This window comes from Molothrus ater, chromosome 3 (genome assembly GCF_012460135.2).
Source record: "Molothrus ater isolate BHLD 08-10-18 breed brown headed cowbird chromosome 3, BPBGC_Mater_1.1, whole genome shotgun sequence".
Classification (NCBI taxonomy): Eukaryota; Metazoa; Chordata; class Aves; order Passeriformes; family Icteridae; genus Molothrus; species Molothrus ater.
This window is the reverse complement of record NC_050480.2, coordinates 95,243,842-95,269,633: the sequence shown is the minus strand read 5'-3', so window position 1 is coordinate 95,269,633 and position 25,792 is coordinate 95,243,842. Positions and strand designations below refer to the sequence as shown.

At 38.0% G+C, this 25,792-nt stretch overlaps 1 protein-coding gene across 1 annotated transcript in view; it reads left to right on the top strand.

Moving 5' to 3' along the window:
* RIMS1 (regulating synaptic membrane exocytosis 1) overlaps positions 1-25,792 on the top strand; it is a 307,545-nt gene that overhangs the window by 145,414 nt on the left and 136,339 nt on the right. The window contains 3 exon segments of the mRNA XM_036380202.2: positions 881-1,171; positions 1,173-1,222; positions 3,444-4,315. Coding sequence (XP_036236095.1) covers positions 881-1,171; positions 1,173-1,222; positions 3,444-4,315 — 1,213 coding nt within the window.

Below are 25,792 nucleotides of genomic sequence, written 5' to 3'. Positions count from 1 at the left end.
TACATAAGACTGTCTCTGCAGTATACAGGCTGGAAACCTAGAGTCTTGCTTTAATATGTGTGCTCCTGTATATCTGTGTGTAAGGAATTCAACCCCCCAATTTAAAAAAAAAATCCTAGGCACCACAGTCTAGGCACACAACTTAATTGTGATTTACAGGGACACATGTTTGTTGAGGTATTATTTGCAGCTATCCCTCAAAGAGATAATGATGATGGTTTGCAAGTAGTACAGAATATGGTACTTCTGCATTATTTTCATTGATGTATTTAGTTTTCTGTTAGTAGATTTCTTAAGGTTTTATTTTATACCTCTAAGTAGTTGCAGTAGGTGTAGCTAAAATCATTCATGGTATGTAATGAATTTATTTGCAGGATAATGTGGAATTATTCAATGTGAGAACATTAATTCACAAGAAAATGCCATGTCAATTTTCTGTGACCACAGAAGTTGGGACTTAGCTGGGCAGGGCACTGCCCCCTGAGGTACAAGTCCTGTTTGCAGTCTGGTGGGCTTGTCTGTCCTGACAGTGATCCACACCAGTGGAAAAAACCCAAGCCACTCCCTGCTGCATCAACTCCCCCAACAAGCACTGCTCATGTGGTCGGTGTGTGTTCAGAGGAGAACTAGGGCTGGGCTGAGGGAGGATTGCCACAGGTAGGACTGATGTATATTGACAAGACATTTTGGAGAAGCTCGCATAGCATGTGCCTGTAGGATGCTTGGCTCTAGCCAGTGGAGAAGCATGTTCTGGGTCCTGTCATGAGCACCAGCCTCAGTAGCTCAGAGAGCCAGAGGCCGGACCTGCTCGGCGGTAGTGAGCATGCATTCCGGGCTCTGGGAGGCAGCTGCACTGACTCTTCTTGTTGTCTTCAACTAGGTTATGTGGGTATGCAATTTATGTCGAAAGCAACAAGAAATCCTAACGAAATCCGGAGCGTGGTTTTTTGGAAGCGGGCCGCAGCCATCGCCCAGCCAGGACGGAACGCTGAGTGACACGGCCACGGGCGCAAGCTCGGACGCACCGAGAGAAAAGAAAGCGAGGCTTCAGGAGCGATCGAGGTCACAGACTCCCCTGAGCACAGCAGCTGCCTCATCACAGGAAATCTCCTCTTCCAGTGTGCAGCCTGACCGTAGGAAAGGAGCAGAAGTGTCGCAGCCGGCTATGGGCCCTGGACCAAAAGCAAGCTTCAAGGTCTAGGAGTGAACCTCCAAAAGAGAGGTAATGCTTTCTGTCTAGATAGAGCCTACAATGCTAAATGCTAGTTCAGTTGGGCCTTCTGTATGTTTGCTGCTGTGTAAAAACAAAGATTAAATTTATTTACTCACCAGGGAAGGATAAATTTTTGCTAGCAAATACATTGTCTATTTTGGTCTATGAAACAAAAAATGAGGAAAACAAAATATTTTATGGATATTCCCATATACTTCAATGCCTTTTGATGTATACTTTGAATACAGAATGGTAGGTTACTTCTAAATTTTAAATTTGACTGGTATTTTAAAGTTATTAAGAAAAGAGCTCGAATTTTTAAAGCAACATTCTCCTGAAAAATCCACACCTAAGCAATCAGAAAACACCATGTGGAATTCTTTCAGATAACCTTATATTTTATCTCTTCATCAGTGATATGAGATATCATTGATATTATTTCCAATTTTATTGTTAGAAATAATACATGTAAAAGACCTCATTTACATGTGTGAAGTTAACATTCATGTACAACAGCAATAGTACCATCTTGAATGCAGAGCAAGTTTTTTGCGAGGATAAAGCAACCAGAAGCAAAGTATTTTCAATGAGTTAAAGAGGGAATTCCTGAGCTGCATTCTGGGTGATGAGGAGTAGCAAGTCGGGAGAGGCTGATGCAATGAAGTAGTTGCTGTTCCTTTGGCTGCCTGGCAGATGGCAGAGCAGTTGAGGAGGGAGCCTGTGACAGCAAAACAGGAGTCTGCCATAGAAGATTCTCCAGATTCTGGCCAAAATGGTTGATGATTTCTTTCCCCCTAGCTATTGGAGCTGAAAATGGATGATGAGCAGTGGCTAGTAATTTACTGTGTGGGTGAGATCTATCTGGGTTTAACTGTATCAAATGCAGGTTAGTGTTACATATATGTATTGTGTAAGTGATGCCCTTCCATAATTCTGTTGACTTTTGTCCCTCAACACAGGGAAGGCCCCCAGAGCAGCTGTAACTTTTAGGGCAGGAAAACATTTTAGATTTCTGCTTTGCTGCCCAAACCTGAGATATCAGTTCATATCAGTTATAAAAAAGTTAGTGTTATATCAGTTATAAAAAAGTTAGTGTTCTTTACTTGTCACTGAGAGTTTCAAATGAATTCCAAGCACTCTGATTAAAGATTATCTGTAGTAAGCTCAGGTCCCATTAATTGCCAAAAACTCTGGAGAAACAGGAGATGAGGGGAAAAAAAAGAGAAGGGAGCTTCATGGGTATGATGTCCAACTTTGTTCTTTGTGAGGGTCTTTGATATGTAATCCAAAGATGTGTCAGTTGTGGAAGGGAAGATTCAGTGCCACAAAACGAAGTCCTAGTGACTTTGTCCCAGTGTACATTCTTCTCAAATAGACTCTATAGGTGTGTTCCTCCTTCTTCAAAATCAATGGATTCATATGTGAACTGCTAAATGAAAGGGCAGTTGGATTGATGAGAGAAGTAAAAATATCCACCATAAGGGAATTTTGTGATTATTTGGCTTGCTTATTGGCTTGCAGAATATGAAAGAGAAAAAAAATCATGCAGCTTCATTATTTATTGTTTTGTACTTATGTCTGCATAGAGAAATAAACTTCTCATCCTCTTTTATTACTGGAGAAAGGAATACCATTCAAGGAATCAATCTGCTTTCCTTTACATGCTTATGAAACGGGCACTTCTTTTTAGAGTTTCAAAGATAAATCAAACTAGTTTAAATATTATTTCTGGATATATTATCTTTTGCATTTTTCTATAACTATATTACTTCCTTCTCTAATGTTATTGTGGTCGATACACTATTTAGTGGTATTTACATCTACGCTGTCAGGGCACTTGAAGTGAATTGTCTGGTTAGTCTGTAACTTCCATGACTGCTTCCAGAAAAATGGAGAACATACTCCAGTACCCTGTAATAATGCTGCAGTTAATACAAAGACAACTCTAGGTCTTCTTCCTTACATGGGTAAATTATCCACGTCGATATTCGTTTTTGATTTTACTCATTAATTGGACCATTCATAATATATGTTTTTGTGGACTCTGGAAGTTGTTTGCTATTGGAAAATAAAATTAAGATGGAAGGATTAATAGATTTAATTTGTGTTAATGGATTCAGTATTTTCTATTTTTCCATAGCTTATCTTGGTTTTGAATTTGTTTTCCATAACTATATGCAAGTATTCCTATTTTCCATTCAGTTCTTCATATTACTCCTTTTCATTGTAGGAAGAAGGCAGTATTGGTTTCTGACCAGAATGGCAAAGGTGCAAAGAGTGAGCGTAAGCGTGTGCCAAAATCCTCACTTCAAAAAGAAGGACCAGCAGATGACAGGGAGCGTAAAGAGCGGCATGAAGGTAGAAGGCTGGAGAAAGGCAAGTCACAGGATTACCCAGACTTGCCAGAGAAACTTGAGGAAGGCAAAGTGCCTGACGATGAAAAACAAAGGAAGGAAGATGAATATCATACCCGTTACAAGAGTGACCCCAATCTGGCGAGATACCCTGTAAAACCACACCCCGAGGAGCAGCAGATGCGCATGCACGCCAAAGTTTCTAAAGCACGACACGAGAGAAGACACAGTGATGTAGCTTTGCCACACACAGAAATGGAGGAAGCGGAGGTACCTGAGAATAAATTAGGAAAACGCTCACAATTACAGGGAACTCAGGACAGAAAATCTCTTGTGGAAACTCAGAGGTCGTACTCTATAGACAGAACAGGTGATGTAAGAATTTCTGTTTCTAAACAATTAACTAATCATAGCCCACCAACTCCCAGGCATAGTCCAGTTCCTATAGAACACGTAGAATACAAGAACCACGATTCCTTTATAAAACAGAGCCGCCTTGATCCTAGCTCTGCTATTCTCATGCGAAAAGCAAAGCGGGAGAAAATGGAGACCATGCTAAGGAATGATTCCCTTAGCTCTGACCAGTCGGAATCAGTGCGGCCATCCCCTCCAAAGCCTCATAGAGCAAAAAGAGGCGGAAAGAAAAGGCAGATGTCAGTTAGTAGCTCAGAGGAAGAAGGGGCATCAACACCAGAATATACTAGCTGTGAAGATGTGGAGATAGAAAGTGAAAGTGTCAGTGAAAAAGGTAAGGACTTTTCTGTATATTATGCACATGGCCATGATTTGGGGTAAAAAAAAAAATCTGTATTTTTCTCTCTCTTTTCCTCTTTTTAATCATACACTTTTTCCCCTTGCCTTTCTTTTTTTTGCCAACTGAGAAGTGTCTTATACCTGATTACATGTGCTTTACAATGTTTCCTTTTGCATTCTTAGATGAGGTGATTACAGGTAGCGTCAGCTGATGAGTTTCCTTTTCATTCTCTTCCCTCTTTCACCTGGAAGTGACAGAATTCAAGGGTTCTAGTCTACTCTCTTGATGATATCTGTACTCTTTTGGTCATTACTTCTTTCTTTTGTCTGTACATAGAACAGACAAAATGGATGGATTGAAATGAAAAGTGAGTTCTGTAACAATCAGAGGAGACCATTATAAAGCATCATAAGATATGCAAAATTTTACTACATTTAATAAAATATCAAAAATCTGCCAGAGTTCATTGTTACTAAGGACAAGTAGATATGGGGCAAAGGGAGTGTTATGTAGAAAAAAAAAAGAGAATTGATGAAGTTGTTGTCTAGATGAATTTTCTCTTGAGCTAAGAAGTATGTTTAAAGTCTGTTATTTCAGTTTGTCTTCATCTGTTGATGGTAACACTCAGCAGCAAGGAGTAACTTGTAGTACACTATGTGCTTTTAAACAAAGCCTTTCTTCTGGCTGAAGAAGTTAATCAAATTTAGAAATCCTGAACAGATAAAATAAGCATTGTCAGAAAAGACTGTGGCAGAATTTAGCAACAGCGTTATAATCCTGCTTTGTCTGGCTGGCAGTACAGTGACCTGAAAGCTTTCTATGTCTTTGGTTTTTAGCTCCTTAGTTTAACTATCTGTGTTTGTACCTTGTAAGTTTCTTGCTGGTATTCATACTGAAAATTCCAAAGGCTTGTCTGCATTGCCTTTTAGTTCCTGGCACTGTTTCCTGACATGTCTGTGATTCATATACGCTAATCCGTCTGTCTGTCTTTATCTGATGTTGTGGTCTCCTAGCATCACCTAAAGCTCTAGGAACACATAGCAAAGATAGTAGATTTCTCTCCTATCCCATCTGGATAACTGCTTGTTTTAACTTTCTAAGCATGAGCTTTTCCATTCAGAATATGGAAACTTGCTTTTCTGCTCATTTTTAAGAAGGAATGGTGATCATACTCTGAAACTTAATTCCAGATTCCACTCAAACATAAAAAAATTCTCACTTATTTGACTGACTTTTGTCAAATACTGGAATGTATCACACAGAGATTTGTACAGTCTCCATCCTTGGACATGCTCAAAACCCAAATGGAGAAGGCCCTGAGCAATCTGCTCTGCTGACGCAACTTTTGAGGAAGGGTATTTGAACTAGGGACTCACAGAGGTCCCTTCCAGTCTCAATTATTCTGTCTTTCTCAGACAACACATCTCTTTCCCTTATTTTGTGGCCATGTTTTAAGCTGACATTTGGATTTGTGTAATTTTCCCTAACTCCATCTGTTGGAAGTAGAAGTCAGTAATACAGCATTTCTTTTCCATCTTTCATTATGTATATCAGTTTGAGGTTGCTTATGAAGTGGACGGAATTTCCCATAATCAGTGTAGGTTATTCGTATAAACTGAAAGGTTGTTGTTCTGTAAGTCAAGTCCAGGCTGAAAGTTACTATACTGATATAATATTGATATATTTGGTGTTATAATAGTCTTTCATAAGTAAAATCTTTCAGTAACTGCTTTCAGGCTCATGACACTGATCTCAGCTTTTGACCAATTTCCCTGTATACTGTTAAAACATAAAGGCTTAGATTTTTTTTTTCTCCTTTAGTGGTATGAATTCCAGAGAATTTCAAATGTTGCTGAAGGTTTATGTTCTCAGTGACTGAATCAAGCTCTTGGTTACCTCCTAGACACATGTTCAGGGTCCTCCTTTACAGAGTGGAGACCTTGGTTAGTATCATATCAGAGTGCTACCCCAGTGTATTTGGATAAAAGTTATTGATAGGAGTGTGTTAGGGACCTGCCCGACCACTGACCTCCACATGCATGATTTACATTGTTGAGCATTCCTTGGGACTTTGTATCTAATTGCCAACAGAAATATGTGTGTGTGTGTGTATGTGTGGAGGGGTATTCAATGCACTAATTACAGAGGTATATTTATTAATTTAATAGTTATGATATTTAGACATCATTATTTTTTTGCCTGATTTTTTAACAAGGATTGTAAATGGAAAGGCTTTGAAGATAGGGGTGTATAGCCCATAAAAAAAGAGATAGGAAATGTGAATAGAAATGAGAAAGCAGAAATATTTTTTGATCATAAAGTATCCAATTTTTACAGTTACCTTTTCACCAGTACTTGAAATACTCCGGAGTATTTCATAAAAATAGATGGAAAGGCACGAGATTTTATTACCTAAGAAAATATTTTAGAAATTCCCCAGTACTCTAAAAAAAAAAAATGTTGCAGTAAAAGGATTTAGTTTTAAAGACGTATATATATGTAAATAAGTTTAAAATGCTGCTATTATAACCCTAATCATAATCCCATTCTTTGCAATTTAACAGCATTGTTACAAACCAAATTTCACCAGAATTTCTTCAGTTCTTTGCTTGTAACTTGGGAGAAATACTGCACAGGTTCAAAGTTATAGTGCTTTACTTTATAAGCCCAGGAGGGTCTGGAATCCATCCTGTCTTATCTAAATGTCAGCTCAGTCAGAAACCTGGTGCCAAAGTAATATAGATGAAGCTAGAAACTTTGAATGGCCCTATAAAAAACCCCCAAGATCTTAAAAGTAATGTTTGCATTTGGTGAGTGCCAATATGAAATGATCTGCACCTAAGTAATAAAGATGTACTATTTTCAGTTCTATGTTGAACAAATAAAATAGAAGTTTCTGTGAGAAACAGCTTACAGAGATGTTTAAAGGCAAATGATGCCCCAGAGAAAGACACAATACAGGTAGGATGGATAAGACTGTATTGAAAATCGATAGCCAAAAATGTCATATAAAGCAGATACTGTGCAAGATATTTTTTAACATTTGCATTTCTAGAAACAGGTTAGTATTGCATTACCCTATCTTCTGAGCCCAAAATGCCTTCAGAAAAGCAACCTAATTTAGCTAGTGCATCCCTTGCTATTTACTTTTATAATTTAATATGTATTTCTTCAAATTTATTCAAAAATCATGAACAAGCACTAGGAGATTTCTTTCCAAAGAGTAAATGTATTTTGAAATCCATTGGGATTTTACTTCTTTGGTGGAGGATCCAAAGAATTGTGTCAAATTGTTTCCATGTTGGAGTAAATCTAGAGAAAGAGCTCTTTATAGTGTCAAAAAAAAAAAGATGAGTGTCATCTCAAATTCTTTTTAAATTATCTACGCTCTTTACAGGAAACTACAGAATGCTGATAATAATTTTCATTCTATTTTTAATAGAGGCTGTAGAACTCCTTTTTCTGAAATCTCTAATAGTTGAACAATAGGTGGACTGCATTTCAAGTTAAGTCCTGGCAAGGTGAAAGGAATCCTTGTAGAAGGCATAAATTGCATTCATACTTCTTCAAAGACAAGCTAGAATGACATAAACCAGACTATTAAAAATTAAATCCAGACCTCACTTTAAAAGTAACATTTTCTGTCTACTGCTATCCAGCGAAGAATGCAAATTTTATTTGGCATAAGTTCGAGCAAACATATTTTCTTTGAAGTTGAAAAATAAGAATTTGTGTAAAAATAGTAGATTTGTGTCCAGATGAAGTTGTATAAATGTTATTATATCCATTGATGGATACAAGAGATAGTTCAGAATTTGTCATGCAAGCTTTGAAAATGGAAGATAAGGTATTGTTGGAAGTTGGAGCAATGTGGGGGATGTACTGCTCCAGTACTTTTATGTAAATAAATGAGCTAATAATTTTACATTTTGCATACTTATTGTTCATATTTGCCTACATGTGTATTTTGTTCACCCACTTTAGGCTTGAAATTACAACTAATACTCACAAATTGGTAGTAAAATGTTGAAAAACTAAGTAAAAATCACTCTGTATACTTGCTACTGGATTTATTTGGGAGTGAGGAGAGCATGATAGAACTGGTGCCTTCCTTGAAAAACAAACTCCTGAAATGGCTTTCTGCTTTCTTTCAGAGAAGACATGATTGTTCATTCATAATGCCTTTCTCACAGTACTGTGAGAAACAGGGTGACCCAATTTAATTTAATTTCATTCTGATGACATTGATTTCTGGTTAGAAAATGTAATGGGCAGGGATCTTGCTATTTTCTTGGTTTATTCCCAGGTGTGAGGCAGGGGGTTGTGAGCAGGAGGAGAGGATGTGGAGGTCAGGAGCAGAAAGGGATGCTGTGGTTTGCTGACAAATAAGTCAGTGCTGGCTCAGCTCCAGGAGAAAAGGATCTGGCCCCTTCCTCCATCCTTTTCTGGTGTTTGGAGGGTCCCTTTGGGTACTTGTGCTTGGGGGCCCTCCCAGGAGAAGGAGGGAATGAATTATATCCTTGCCCCAAGGATTTGTTGCAAGCTCTGTAAGCATTGTTGACACGGAAGGTGGCTTAGGAGTTAGGAGGAACCACACACGTGCAGTAGGGCCTATAAATGAACCAAAAGAAAACATCAGGAAAGGGCTGTAGAGAAGAAAAGGCTGATTTGAAATGTTTTTAGTTAAACTTTTTGACTGAGGTAGTTTCAGTCTGGAGTGTAGGCAAGTCAAATTGTACTGTAACATCTGCTAGCATGTTTTAACATCTGTTTGTTTGGAGAGTTCAGCATGGAGTTTTAAAACTGGAGCAGAATTTGTTTAAAAGTGTGGCTGAGATTTAACTTAGTGTAAAACAAAATGTCCTAGGAAGATGGCTGGTTTTTAAACATTAGTTCAAATTTATCTTTTAGTCCTTGTGCAGTAATTTATACCTACATCTGATTCAGATTTTAATGGAAATATAATTTAAAATTACTCTTGTTTCAGAGTTTTGTTCATTGCTAACATTATTCAATGCTATCAGTATTCAGTGCTTTTGAGCTGTGGAAATTATTTACAGTGCTTGTGGAGCTGTAAATAAGTGCTATATGAAATTACCTAAAGTACATGCATATACACGTGAGACGAGCTGAACCTTGAGTGGGGAAAAAGGTTAAATTGTTTGCAAGATATCCTGCATTTCAGAGAAATATGTAACTATATACATGAGGATGTAATGGAAGATATGTGGCTGAATCTTCCTCTAAAATCCTAATACAGCACTTTTTCTAGTTTACTTTAAGAAGGTTGTGAGCATGCTGGAGGAAGTTCAGAGGAAAGAGGAAAGTATCACCAAGGTCTATAAAACATGACAAATCAGGAAAGGTGGGATGGATTGTGGTTGAATAGTTTAGGAAAGAAGTGGGGGTGAAAAAAGAAAGCAGAAAGAAGTAGCTAGAGGGAGAGAGGTTGAGTGAGTGCTCCTCTCTTCCCCCAGAAGGACACATTACTGCTAGGAAGGTTGAAGCTTGCTGCCAGAAACCATGTTAACCCTGAGGGTAGATAAGCCAAGTTAAGAAAAAACTGTAATCAAAATTTCTTACTCAGTTGAAATGGAGGATTCCTGAAAAGAAAAATAATTTTCTTCAGAGCCTGCGCTGAGATTGCTCTATGTTAGCAATAGTGCTGCTGTTCCTGTGGCAGGATCTGAGCTAAGCTGGGAACATCTGGGGCTAAATTTACAGTACCCCTATCTGTACCTTGTTCTTTTTTTGTCAGCCTGTGAGCTGTTTCCAGTAAAAAATTCCATAATAATCTAATTTTGGAAAAGGAAAAAAGAAATGCACCTTTTGATTTATCAAGATGATGTCACAAACCATGAAGTCTAGATTTCTTTTGTATCTATCTCAGTTGGCAAGACCTTGTATTTTATTACCATTAATATGGCCTGTCTTCTGGGCTGCTTGATTTTTCACAAGTTCATTATTTTATTAGTTGTTTCTTCTTTGTCGCTTACTTTTCTTCTGCACATCTAATTCATGAAAAAACTACAAATTTGTCCTGATAGGAATTTTTCCAGTAGTAAGATGATTATTTTCATTACAGGAGGGCAGATACTAGAGCATGATTGGATTGGAGTCTTATATTCAAAATCACTTAATGTTTGACATCAGGGTGCCTTTACTTTCAGGAGCTGTGAGAGTGTTTGAACTTGTAGAGAAACCCAGGGGCTCTATGGGCTTCTCCATGAAAGATCAGTTCTCAAGAACATTCAGCAGTCAGTTTTTTTCCATACAGAAGCCATTGCAGGTAGCAAGCATGAGAATAGGAGCATGAGCTCTGGGTCATGGAGCACTTTTTAAGAGTCGAAGAGGGAGATGAAAAAGCCTTTGAAAAGCTTGCCCTAATTTTAGCTGCTGAGCAGTACTTTTCAAAGTACTGCTATGAAGTTAACTGGACTTAAAACTCAGTAACTTGATACATGGCATGGTGTTATAGCCAGAGGTAGATTCTTTCCTACACTTCTGCCATTCAGTATTTTTTATATGCCTTTATTTTTTGTATACCAAAGAATTTATGTAAACTCAGTGTTTACTGCTACTCTTTTGATCTGAGAACTTAGAGAAAAAGATGAAATGTGAAAGATGAACCAAACTGCAGAACTGGGATGGTCTGTGCAATGTATTGAAGGATGAGTTGTGGTCTTGGAACTGAAATACAAACCTTTGCATTTTTCCACTTGTATGGGAAATCTGTCCCACTTTGGGTGCAAAATGAAGCCTATGAAAGAAAAAGGTAAATTAATTACTGGCTTCTAGAATAATATGTGCACTGTTATTGGTTTTAATTTTGGCTAATTATAGAGTAAACTAGGAACAAACAAGCATCTGATTCTGTTATTTTCTGAAGATGTTCATTCTGTGTCCTTTTCTTAGTGTATTCATTTTCATCATCCTATTGAATTCAAACATAGGGTTATACTGTGAGGTACTGAGTATTATTGGTTAGTACTTTGTGCTAATATTTTTCTGATGCCTTTCTATATATTTTTTAGTGTACAATAACACACTTCATTACTGTAATACACAGGAACCATTCCAGTTTCTTTCTTTAAGCATTTCTTTGAGTAGATAGACTGGTCTATATGAGTTTTCTAAAATCATTATACTGATAAACAGCTCTAGGAAAAACAGAAAGAAGGTTAATAATTATGAGATGCCTGTGTTTCCTTTGAATAAATATGCATGGTTTCATCCTGTTCTTGTCCATTTTGAATGTCCCTCTGAAAACTGTTTTCCCATATTTGCTTATGTGTTTTTTGTATCTTTCTGATGATTTCTTTGTTCCTTCTTTCTCCTGTACAACATGCGAGCTTCATAATCAGAGACTCCCGATCTATTTTTGTAATCTCTTACGCTGATTCTTATCTCCATTTCTCCCGTGATGCCAAGCACAACATGTGCTATGGTTTCAAATATTCCCATCCCACTGGTGACATTTTCTGACTAGCAAATGAAAGGGCCATTCTTTGACTTTTTTGGCCCAGTAGTGAATTGTGGTGCATTCTCAAGCTCCTCAAGAGAGGAGTGTATGGAAGCTGCCTGTTAGGGTTTGTTCTTGGCCTGTGTCCTGCCTAGTAGTAAACAGAGAGTGCTAGCTGGGCCAGGGCACAGCTGTTCCAGGGATTACTCTGAAGGCACACTATGAATGACAACCCATTTGGCACTGGCTTACACAATGGTATAAGTTGTAGTCACTTGTTCCTTATTTAATTGTCTGCTGGTTTATTGCCATGCATTTAAATTGTAAGTTCAGTGGAGTCCAGATTTTATTTTTATGATTGTACATTGACTAAATTTACAAGATTTCAGTATGTGGCTGAGTCTTCAACTTGCCTTGATGATAATAAATTAGAATGCTTATTTAGTGCAAGGACATATTATTGCTAAGTACCATTTTGGTCCATTTATCAGCAACCAGCAGAATTCAGGTTACTTTCTAGTGTCCTCTGACATGCTTGCAATCTCTCATAGATAGCTGCTGGTCACCTCCATGAGCCTAGATGCCTGTTTTCACTACATACTTATTTGCTGCTAATCAGATAAATTACCCTTTTATTTGCCTGTTTAGTTTTCCTGTCAGGTATTAAAGTGTGTATACATGTATGTATACTATGTATATTTCTGTGCTTATAAATATTGTGAAACTCTTTCTTTCATTTTTTCATGCCATATAGCCTTTTTCATCCTTTGGGTTGGTGTCTTTTCAGTTTGTTTTTGGTGATTTTGGTTTTGTGGGCCATTTAAGAATGTGGTTGTGGGGTTTTGTTTTGACTTTGTTAATTTGTTTGTTTTACTGATGGAGCCACCTCTAAAAGATACAACAGAGTGATATTTGTGCTCACTTGACCTTTCTGCTCTTTTCATTTTCTACGCCCTCACCCCACAGTTTTTAAGATTTTTAAATAATGATTTGGTCAACTTATTATGTTTGTTTTCTGGTCCAAAAAAAAGACTCTTCTAATGTTTTAGTTCAAAGGGAGTTCTTTCACCACTCAGCTTGAAGATACCCAAGGAGGGGGCAGAGTTTTGCAGTTCAATTTTCAGTTTGATAGGTGTTTTTGTCTTTCCTGAGTAAGTTTGCTGTGAGAACAGAAAGTCTGCAAGCACAACATGTGCAAAGTGTAATATGAAACATGATTATTGGTTGGCTAAGGCACGTAGTAGTCAGCCAGGACCTACATGCTGCTGGTCCAACATGCCGTTAGTCCGTTCACCGCTCCTTCTGTAGATACCCAGCTGCTGTAGATGTTGAGATTTGTTACTTTTTTAGGTATTCCAGCACTTTAAATCTCTGCATTTGTACATGTCTAATGTCTTGAAAATACCTCTCTCTTATGCAGGAGTTCTTCAGCACATACCCTTGACTGACTGCTAAAATTGTATATGGAGAGATTTCTAATTGTTAAGCAACTTCAACCTTTTTTTTGTAACAGAGTGGATGTCTTGGAAATACTGTGATGCTATGCAGTAAATGCATGCTCACATCCGAATTGTTTTAGACCCTCAATATTAAATACTTTATTACACATTCTTTTAAGCCATGAGGGAACTTATAATAAAACATTATATTTAGAATAATTTCTTTCTACATTTTCTTCCTCTCTGTAAACATGACATTTTCTATTTTAAGAAAGAAAATATCATCATTCTTTACTTTGTCACCTGTATCTTTGCTGTACATTATGTGCAAACTGGACCAAGTCTAACTCGCTCCATTGAGCAAGTTGAGAAATGTGTGTTGTATGGTTCATTAGGGCTATAATTAGCATGGGATTATTTTGCAATTTTCAATGCAGATCTGCAGAGATTTTAAGGATGTATTTAGATTCCATTACACAGAGGTTTTGATTCCATATCAAGTCCTAGCTTTATATATATGATATTAGTTGGGGGAACTATTTGTGGGAAAGGAATAAGTAAAATGGTTCTATTCATGGAATAGCTTGGGTTGGAAGGGACCTTAAAGATCATCTGGGCAGGACCTAAAGATCATCATGGGCAGGGATCCACCCACTAGACCAGGTTGCTCAGTATCCCATCCAACCTGCCCTTGAACCTCAAGGGATGGGGCATCCACAGCTTCTCTGGGCAACCTGCTCCAGTGCCTCACCACCCACTGAGTAAAGAATTTCTGTTTACCATCTAATCTAAATCTCTTCTAGTTGGAAACTAATCCTCCTTGTCCTACCATTATCTGCCTGTGTAAAAAGCCATTCTCCCTCTATTTTATATTCCTTGACTACCTCTCAGGCATGTGTAATTCAAGACAAAATGCTTTCAGACATACAGAAAAATATACACAATAATTTCTAGAATTTAAAGTTCCAGTATTTGTAACTTAGTCGTCAATTTTGTAATTGTTTCCTCTGCAATACGAGCTTCAGTTCTAGTTAGCTGTTCTTATTGTGTAGACTTAAGGCCACACACTTCTTTTTGCCTCTAAAATTCTGTGGGTGCTCTAGATCAGCTTAGAAGTTGTCATTTGCAAATAGAAGTTACTTATTGAATAAGATGTGAGCTTTGTAATTTACTTCTTGTAGTAACAAGTCAGTAGTGTATATGTTTTAATGGTTGGCTTGTTATTAATTTTGTTGTCTTAATGAGAACATAGGTATCTTTTCACTGGAAATGTAAACTCAAATATAAATGTAACTTGCTACAAATTCAAAAGAACAATTTATAAAACTTTGCTGGTTTTAATAATATTTATTAACTAAATAGCATAAATCAGCTAATAAATAGAAATAATCTAAAAATATAAAATAAAATTATATCAAAGTTTATTATAGTTATGTTCTAAAAGTAGGTAAATATTTCTACATTTTTATGCTATGCTATTAAAATAATTAGGTTCTAAGAATTTATTTTGCCTTATTGCTCAGAGAAAACAAAAACTCCAAAGGTGGCCCTTTTTAAACTGTAAGGCCACATGTTCTTAAACCATTAAAATTGTGCTTAATGAGCCACCAGATGGAGCAGTCAAATCTCACTTTTTGTCAGTCTCTGTGCAAGACAGTTTCTCTCTCAGCAGAGAGAGAATCTGGAAATGCAGGCACACTTTACTACTTGAACCAGTAATCTGAAAACCTTTTTCAGATCTTATCTGCATGTGTATTTTTTTCCATAGGCAGATTTATGTTGTCCTGTGGCTTTAGTGTTACAAATGATGTATGGGATGTATTCCACATATGGAAATGACACTGACACAAATAGCTCTATGGAAGCAGTTACTTACTTCTTGAATTGAGTCCTATCCTCAGGGAAAAAACACAAAACATGGCAAGGAAAAGGTACTCTTGTTTGAGTATCACAAGCCAGATTTTCAAAATTTGGGAGGTTTAGAGTTTCATATTTACACATGACTCTCTCTGTTTGTGCTTAAGAAATCTTGGTGGAGCTGCATATTCTCTTCTTACTTACCCTAAGTATCCTTAGGGTAAGGATATGCTGCAGTCAAGTGGGTTCAGGAACAAAAAGAAAATATACAATAATGTATAAGAAGGAATGTTTTCACATTCTTATTTTACTGTAGTTTCATAGCGTTACCAAGACAAGATTTTTCTGGGAGGTGTACAAGTTTGTGAATATATATATTTATATAAAATAGAATGTATGTGTGCTATTAGAAGGCACTCCAGTGAGTCTTTTCAGTTAAATACTTCAAGGATCATGATATGTAATTAAGAGGACATTATCCCAGAGGTGAGGAATAGAGCTATGTGTGAATATAAAATCCTGCAGATTTTTTGTTTTATTCTTTCCCTCTGTCGTGTCTTTGAAAGTCAGAATGTTGTGCATTAAAGATCATCAGCAGGTGTCACAAGAGAGGAAATGTCATTCTGAAGCAGCTGGATGCAGTTCTTGGAGTGCCTCAGCCCTGCTCCCTCCTCTGAGGTGGGAATTTCACCAGGCACTGCTGTCCTGTCAGCTTTGGGTAGGAGTGACACACAGCTTTGCAGAGCAGGAGGCTCATGCTGGGCAAAGCAGTGCTCCCCAGGTGACTCTTTAACCCACGTGCACTTCATCCTGTTCTCAGCTGAATTACGAGGTGAGCAAAATCTTCTGCTCTGGCAGTGAATCCTAACCAGAGTCATGAGCTCAGGGCTGGTGATAGCCACCTTTCTTTCAACTCTGCCGGTCCTGGGTCATTCAGCAGTGTCATGCCAGCTCCTGCCTGTCGTGCTCTGGAGCACCACCACAGTGAATTTGTGTCAGTTTATATCAAAATACATGGTATGCCTAGGAATTTAGTATTATCTGCAGGTTCAGATTTTACTTAAAATATAGTATAAAAGTGACTTGCATTTACAGATAAAATAGGACCTTACAAAGGAACTCAGAAATACAATCTTAAATAAATGTAGGTTCTCAAAACTTTCTGGTGTTTGCTATTTCAATTTTTGTGTAACACACTGAACCTTATCAGTGTACCCAGGTGTAGGTTCAGATATCTCCCGTGGGAGAGGCATTACTGATTTGCCAGCAGGGAAGTTGTCACTGTCTTTAAGCAGACAATGTCTGGGGAAGGGCAAACCAGTCCCCTATGAATGGAACTGGAACTGAATGTTTGGGAATAAATCCAGTTGTGCTGCTGCTGGCTCTTTTCCACAGAAAGGTTGCCCTGAAATCAGTTATACAACAAGTTGGTTAATCTGTTATTGTTACCAAGTTTTAAAGATCACTGCTAAGAGAGTCTTAGGGAATGACTATTTCTACAAGTCACTGAAACACTTAGGAAGACATTTAATTTTTTCAGTGAGCAGTTGTTTTTTTTCTTAAACAAATGTACCATTTACATTTTGACTTCTCTTCAAATATATCCTTAAAAATTCTAATATATCAGCATAGTTTCTCTTAAAAAAAATGATGCAACAACAAATATTGATATGAATTTTAGGCATGTTGCCATCATAACAAATGTTATCTGTGCTACTGTGGGTCTAATCTTACTTTGCCCTAGAAAATTTTTATAAGGATTAAGAATGAATTTTCTGACAATGCTTAAACAACGTGGTCACTGTTAAACCGTGCATTTAGATGTGTGGTTTTAGCAATTACTTTTTTTGTTTATCTGGATGGTATATAACATTTTAAAGTAATAGAAAACGCTGCTTAATAGAGGTTCCTTCTGGAATGGTCAGTACGTATGGTACTGCTGCTTTAATTTCTAGGTTTAAACCTGACATTTTCTAGAAATTAAAGATCTGAGAGGAATCTGAATTGTAAAAGGATTCAGAAATTAAACTATGTCTACATCCATTTAGGTAGTAGGAAAAAGAAAAGGAAAGAATGTGAGTTAAGTTGTTAAAATTATCCTGAAGCACAGAAACAGAATAAAATAGTAACACACAAATGTCTATCACCCCTGGCTGTATAAACTTTCAATCACAGCCTGTACAGGAATTAGTTCAGGATATGTGTAATCATTTGGTTTTTTTGCTTTGTAATGGGGGTGGAGAATTTTTGAAGGGGGAAAAAAAAGTTGTTTTAAGGAATTTTTGTAAGGTTATGTAGCTAAATTAATTAAACTGTAATGACATTGTCACCTTAGGTAGGTTCTCCTATTTTTGCTGTAGTCCGGGTTTGAATGGAATGCGTTTTCTCGACTTCTCCTTTGGCAGGAAAACTCAAGTGCAGGTGGATGCCTGCAGCCTCTTCCTCCAGGCTGAATGGATTGCAGCAATTTGGTTCTGTCACTTCATGCCTGTGCTTGAGCATGGCTGTCAAAAGTGGTGCTGGCATAGCAGCCCTTCAGACCAGCTTACCCTGCGTCAGGCAGGGAGGGGACTTGGCATATGGGTCTTCCACATCCACTGTGCTGTGGGGTGTGGGTGGAGACAGTAACACAGCAACCAGAAACAGTAGTTTATCTGGGAACAAAAATAATATTTTGATGCCATTGATCAGTAAATTGTAAAGTCAGTGCCTGCAGATTTGTCACCATTTAACTGAAAACATCTGGCTTTTGTTAGCAATTGGATAGCTGAACAAATTGCTTGAATTAGGGTTTGTTTAAAATGACCTTTGGCTCTAAAAAATGCTACCCAGGAGATCTTTTATGGATATTTTAAGTTAATATGTTACTTACTGCCCTTGTCATGAACAAAAATACTCCACAAAATCTCCGTACACGCAGAGGTCAATTCATCATCCTCGGATGTCAGAAGAAGTCCAGAAATCTGTAAATCTGACAGTGGCTGCACTGATTTGCACTGTTGTTCTCTCTTGACTGTCAGTAGATTCTCCTCAGTCAAGGCCAGTTATCAGAACGATTTATACTAGGAGTTGTTGACTTTTGTGAGTAGTTAAGGAAACTAAGATAAATGCATTGCAAAATTACTGAATCACGAAGGTTGGATAGCAAAGATCCCAGCCACTGCACCTATGGGATTGAAGGCCCAGCCCAGGTTTTCTAGGGCGAGTGTTCATTTTGTTTCTTTCCGGTTTCACTGTCATGATCATCTTCCTCAGAGGAGTCAAGAGCAATTGAGTCAGTCCTGGGTGGAGGAAGGGGAGGTGGAACATCACTGGCAGCACAGTACTAAACCATTGACAGGGACCTTGGAATGCTGGTTGCAAAAGCCATAAATAGCAGGGTGTTTCCTTACTGACTCTTTCAGACCTGTGTGCTTGAAGGAGTTCCTATCACTTGGTTGTGCAGAAATGCTCTTCTGTCTTCCAGTCTGCTGCAAAATGCTGGGTGATGTTCTGTAAAACTCCCCCAGAGGACCTCCAGAAACAATGTGATCAATCCCTTATTCTGGGATGCCAGTGAAGGCACACCACAGCCTGCTCCCAATGTGTGCTTTTACATGGTATTATTCAGATGGATGCCAACTTACTTCACTTTCACTTTGAATTGATTAGCTTGGATCAAGGTTTGAATTGAAAGCTGTGGAGCAACAATGGCATGACATTGATTTAGCTCAAGCTAAATAAAAGACCAAACGTATTGCCTTAGCATATTACTCTGTTGATTTAACAACCTAATTTCTCCTTTGGTACTTTTTAAATTTTTTTGTTACCTGGCTAAGAATATAAACAGAATATGCTCATGCCTGAAAGAAGAGGAACTTGGATGAGCTCTAACAAGTTTGATGTGTGTTTAAAGGCAGACATTCCTTTAAGGAGCTATATGTCTTTTTCACCAGAGGTTCTTAACCTTGTTTTTTCAGTAGTTATGAAAAATTTCACAATTGGTCCTATGTCAATCGATAACCCCTTCTTCAGAAGTGTGTGAATTTATGTATTTGTATATTTACGTATAGAAGTCTTTCTCTGGTAAATGGTCCAGCATTTTCTTTGCCAAGTTGTAACTATTTTGCCAAAGAATCTGAAAAAGAGACTGAAAAACATGCAGTCTCTTCACTGGGCAAAACTTTACTGAAGAGAATATGTACTTATGCTGCAAGTGTTTTAATAAGCTTAGTCTTAGCTAAGCACTGCACTTACACCTACCAGAAGCAAGTATGTTTTTTTCTAATGAGTTTAATTCTGGATGCAAAGCCAAATACCACTTCAAGTTTTCTATGATCTCAGTAGAGCTTTGGTGGTCTGGAGTGCTGCTAGCAGAGCAAAGGAAAGCCTTGTTTCTTCTCCATGCATCTTTTTTTCTGGGCCTTTTTTGTGTGTCTAGCAATTTACCACCAGTCAAACTCCAGTCTTTAGTCCATCACTTGAGTCAAGTGGTGAGGTCAGTTTTCCAATTCAGTTCATCAGTCAATCCATAGCTCTCTGATTTGCCTGGAAGGATGTTGTGAGAGACTTGGTTGGAAGCTGTGCTACAGTTAAACAATATCTTCTGCTCTCCCCTTGCCTGCAGATCCAGAAGGCATACTGGTCAGGCAAGATTTGCCCTTGGTAAAGCTGTGCAGACGGTTCCCAGCCACCTTCTTGGCCTTCATGGGCTTGGGACTGCATTCCAGAAGGATTTGTTCAATAAGCATCTCAGTCTGTAGTTTCCCAGGTCCTTTTCTTTCCCTGCTTGTAGAGGTGTGGCATGTGGCTTGTCTAGTCCCTGTTCATCTCCCACATTAGCCAGGACCTTTTGAAGCAGATCAGACAGGGCTACAGTGCCAAGTGTCACATACAATACATAATATTGTATCTAAGTCTCCTGCAGTTGTATTAGAATATCTTCCCCAATGTAACTTGGCTTTGAGGTCTGGAGACTGCAACATAGATATTTTTTGTTGCTTCTCTAATTTTCTAATTTAAATTCCAAGTTTAAGCATAGGGGTTTCTTTACTTGAATTGGTCTTTTTGTGCTACAGAGTTAAGCTTGGGACCATTCTCTGACTTTCCTCTTTCCAAAAAATTGTTGTAAAACTTTTGGTTTAGAGGATAGCTGCATTTTCACCTAGGCATAAAGCTGAGCAGTATGTTTAATTCTTGGAATTTGTTCTCTTAAAACATGAATAATGGTAAGAGTTGTGTGAGATTGAACAACCTCATGCTTTTCTATAGTCTCAGAAATTTCTATAACTGCAGGAGTATCATACACAGATTAAGATCTATACCAGCTATTAGCAGGAAGATTATAAAGGGCTAAAATATGGTGGTCAATATTTAACTATCAGATGTGTAGTGTAATGTGCCTCAAAAGACAGTGACAATAAAATCATTTGCAAGGGTAAAAACCTGCAGAGATTACAAAGGCAATGCTATCCTGTGCAAAGTTTGAAAGTGTGTTATAACTGAATTATGTATTTTTATTAGGAAAATGAAATGATGTCCAGTTTTACGGTTCCCTATGCTCTGATGATATTAATGGATGTAAGTAAATAGACCAGCTATTAGCACTTTATTCTTAAGGTGTCAGATGAGGCTTTGGGGCAGCCAGAGAGGCTCAATATGTCTGGGGCTGGAGGAATGAAATACATCCTTAGGGATGAGCATTGCATGCTGGAGTTGGTGGTACTTTTCTTTTCTGCAAAATACCCTTTCTGACCTCAGAACATTCTTCTGTTGCTCCTCTCTTCCCTTATTTTCAGCAAATACTTGCAGACACCTCTGCCATCTGAATATGTTAGGCTGGGCTATTTAGGCAGGGCTTGGGCAGAACTCATGGCTAGGGATAGCAGTGGGGAAAATGGGCAAAGAGAACTGCCTGCTGGAGGAGCAGGGAGGAGTTATCACACAGGGGAGGGGGAGACAGTGAGAGCTTTAACAGCACCATGAGGCACAGACAACCTTTCCAAACTTGTTTGGGAAAACAATTCATTATTCTTTTCACAGACACATGTATGCCATGGGAATGACAAGAACACTTGAAATAAGTCAGAAAAGAAGGCCCATACAGTAAAGTCTCATTTACCTATTCTGCGGCTGTAGCAAGCAAGAATTTTTCATCTGTTGATTTGTGTTTTGACAAAATCCCCTGCCTTGTTTAGTACATGCAGGTGGGGAGAGGTGAGTGTTCAGGTGTGCTGTGTTCTGAAAGTGAGGCAGGCCCTCAATGCCTACCCTGGCAGAAGAGGAGGTCATCCTGCTAGGAGGAATGCAGAAGGGTCACTGGATGGGCTGGGGAAGCATCAGGCGTTTGGCATACTCGGTCTTTCGTTTCTTTTGCAAGAAATGTTTCTGGCTTTAGGAGAAAGCTGGGTAAATGTTCCTTGGTCAGTAGCAGATGATCACTGCCTCTTGAAATATATAAAGACTGGACACTGTTCTCCTCCAAACAAACCATCTCCTAACAAGGGCATGTCTGTGAATAAAGCAGAGTTAGACAGGTGAATGTTCCTCCTGCTGATACAGTGCTACAGGGGACACTTAAAGTCAGCAGTGGCCAGGGGTATTCTGTGGCTTTTGCTGTTGACTGACATGTAGGATTGTGAAAGAGAGTGTTCAGCACCTTGGGTTTGATCCAGAATTACAGGGAAACAACTTGATTAAAAGTTTATTTTCATTATTACTAATAGATCCATATATTGTTAAGTATGAAAAAGCTGTAAGCTCTCATTAGCTTTACTATTATATTTTATCACTTCTAAACTTCTCTTTGTTTGCTTTTCTTTCTCACACTTTAGTTTCTAACAGCAAGTTTTTTGTATTTTGGATGTCCTGCATTGTGTTTTGGAAGTCCTGCAGTATGTAGATAGGCTGCAGAAAACCATCTGTTTGTACAGAGGAAGGCTATCTCTGCCATAGAAATAGTTTTATGGTTGTATCATTTGGATATGATTACAGTAGATTTAATACTTTAGTAAATTCTATTAGCTGTAATTCTCTAATCATCTGGCTTTTGCAAATTCAAGTTCTGCTTTTCTGTTTTATCTTGAACATGTAATTTGGAATACAAGATGTTATTTCCTGGGGGTTTTTATTTGGAGTATATTTTTCTTATATAAAATTATGTTTCCATGCACACATCTGTTACTTATGAAAAGAATTAAATTACCCTATTAATTTGTAAAAAGTGGTAAGTTTTTCTCAAGGGCCGTTTGTGTTTTCAGTGTGCTAGAAGTAAATCTGCAGCTTGGGATGTTTTACATAAATTAAAAAAAACCACATTTCCTAAACACAATTGCTTCATCTATGCAGTTGATTAAACTTGTTCAGTGCACCACTGCTGAATATAAATAATAACTGCAGCAGTGGTATTGATTACTTAGGTGCCTGAGCTTACTGTTGGCTTAAAAGCACTAAGAAACTTCTTTCCTGTTCTATCCAGAGAGGAAGGAGCTTTTTCCCCCCACATCTTGTTTCCTGAGGCTCGTTGATTCTGGATTCCTAAAGCCATGAACTCTTCCCAAAGGCTGCAAGTCGCTGTCATTGCAGGGAGCTAATGCAGTAATCGATGCTTGCTCTACACTGCAGAGATTTGTTTTGCTGACAAGAGCTCTCGTTAGCCCTGTCTGCTGTCACTGGTGCTCAGTGTTTGACACTGCAGAATAATTTGGCTTAGAATCAGGACGCAAGGACCTCATGACTTCTTTTAGATCGTCTCCTTCACACTGAAGTGGATTTTTGCTGGCATTACGCTTTTGCTACAGTTGCAGGCTGGATTCAGCAACCTACTAGATGCCAGCTGTGCTTTAAACATTCTCTTGCTGAAGCTGCTATGTTTGCTGGGTTTCTTCAGTTTCTGCTCCATACGTTGCATTCAGGGACAGGTAAATAAGGAGCTGAGGTTTTAATTCTATTTTTATATTTCATATTTTTAAACAAAGTTACATCCTTTTATGAACAGGTTTATTTAACTGTGCAGTTTTAGTGGAGTTGCTCTATCCTTGGAATGTTAAAGTCTTAATTGTAGCATAGATTCAGCTTAAAGAGGGAATAAAGAACCATTTTGCTTTTAAGTCTGTGTTTCAGTTATGTTTATGTTTTGAAAGCTCATGTGATAAATATAATTTGACAGTAGTGATGCTATATGGAATGAGCTTATAAACAAAAATCTGTATTTGGAAAGTGCACATCAAAATAGAAATGAGTTTCTGAAAAGTAATCATAATATTCCTATTGCATTATGAGTTCTGCATTTTGTAGAAGTCAAGGATAAAGAATTTAGAATTTTATTTCAAGAAACAAATGAAAATTCCTGTGTTTTATTTCTTTATGGCAGAAGACAATTGACAAGTCCTCAAGCTCCTGAATTATTCTTTTCTTAGGAGCTTTAAAAAGTTCAGAATGGAATGTGATTCTGTTACTTTTTTTTGCATATTATTTAGGGGGAAAAATCATCAAAGTCATGTACATAGAATAAAAATGTTTTTGTTTACCATAAGATGCAGTTATGGTTATAATAATATATGGATTATAATGAATGCACAGTTCTGGTTATTTTGTACCTTATTTCCGCATGATCATATTGATGCATTGCACTTTCTGCTCAGGGAAGGACATCAGCTTTTCCCTTTTGTATTTGAAACAAGGTCCTCAGATAAATCACTGAAGGGTCACAGGGGAAAGTGAGAGGAAGGATTCACCACTGCAAGTTCCTTGGGGATTATGCAGTGTGTTGAGAATAACAAATACCTTTAAAATCCTATATCTAACTAGTTGATAACACTGTCTATAAAAATTGATTTTGGAAAGCAGTTTTTTCACTTGAAGAATTAATCCTAAAGATGTGTGATAGAATAAGTTATGAAAGAGGTTTTATGCTCTTCAAAATAATGCTTTAGATACTCCATTTTTAGGTATATATGTTAGAAATCTATGTAATTTCAACAGAGTTTAGAGGAGAATTAGTTTACTGAGGGCAGAATTTTGAGGGAGGCATTGGAGAGAATGTGATTTAATAGCAGTCAAAACAGAGATGGAACAGAAGCAGCAGCCGGAGTATCAGGAAGACAGAATGCTGAGGTTGGGGCAGACAATGGTCAGCCTTCGCTCTCCATGGAGCTTAAAGGATAACACTGAGGACACCTTTGGCTAAGGTCAAAGCCTTGACATCTCTCATGCTTAGTAAGTTGTTTATAGGTACATAAAAAAGCTAAATCCCTGTTTCTTCTTCAAGCTGTTCACTGTGTAGATGGCTGTAAACTGCATTCCAGAGGTCTCTTGCACATCTTGGCATAAGTAGATGAAGAGGGTGAAATAGGATTGGGATTGAGAAATACAGAGCAGTGACACCCTGTGTTGCAGTGATTCAAGGCTGTGCTGTGGGCAGTGGACAATCAGCAGCATGCCTCCAGCCTTTGGAATAGCATGGACCTGAGAGATCTAAAAGATGCTTCAAAATCACCCTGAGCCCCACACCCCCTGACTATAGAGTCATAATGGACTATTAAACCAGGCTATCTATAGCTCTCTGTCCATTAAATTTGTATCATCTCTCCCCCATAATGATACTTCAGTATCATTATCCTAAATATTCCTCTCTGAAAACTGATCTGTGTGCTGCAAGGACAGAACCTGAGAGAATGAGCTGTCATCAAGGTCAGCTCTTATGTCAGGGTATTGGTTAAGTACAAGGCTGCCCAAAAGGCAAACCATGCAGGACAATAACACAAAACAAAGTCCCCAAAATGAACAACAAAGCCTTCAGTTCCTCACCAGTCTGACCTTTGGAGGTATTTTTGTAGCAAAAGTAGGAATGGCCTGGAGTCTTGGTCTCTGGCCAACCCTGTAACTCCCAAAATGCAAGGATAGTGCTTTTCCAACAGCAGCCAGGCTTGTGTGCCATCCTGTCCTGTTACCATTGAGATAAATTATACCCACCTCATCCTCTTCTGCACTGCTAGTTCTCAACTGGTGGGTTTCTCCCTGTTTCTACACTTGTTTATCCTGCTCTGAGTGTGGAGCCATTTCCTTGGCTGCACTGAGCCTGATCCTCTATTTCCAGATTGTTTTTTTCTTGTTTGTCAAGATAGCTTTGAAGTTTGGTTCTGGCCTACTATAAAAAGCCATTCCTTTGTCCTTGGGGTCAAGTCACTTACAAATCTAATATGTTTCTGTTTTATTACATGGAACAGTAGTGTGAGTGTTGACTATTACTATGTTCCAGACAAACACTACAGACCTGCTTTATGAATATTTCAGGGGATATTTGTTATCAGTTTTAGCCAAATATGGTTAGAATATATTTAGAATATTATTTTCTAAGTAAGTTTTCAGCCTATGCTGGACACTTTTTCTGGTGTGGCTCTTAACATGGCATGCTCATAAACAAAACTCCTGCTCAAATGAATGTATTTGACATCTGCTGATAGAGCCAAATAGTAGCAGGTTCTTTACATAGTATTCTAGATTGGCAACTACTTGGTACTAAATACTAAGTAGTAGGGACTAAATAGTTGCAGAATTATCTCAGTTGTTTTTGCTTACATCACTGTTTGCATTGTATTTTGTGTTTCTGATTATGTCTTGTGTGCTTCCTGGTACTCGATCACTCTAAGGTACACACTCACAGGGAACTTTCCATTGATTCTTCCAGAAAATGAAACATTTATGATTTAGTTGATCAGTCTTTCACTACATTGA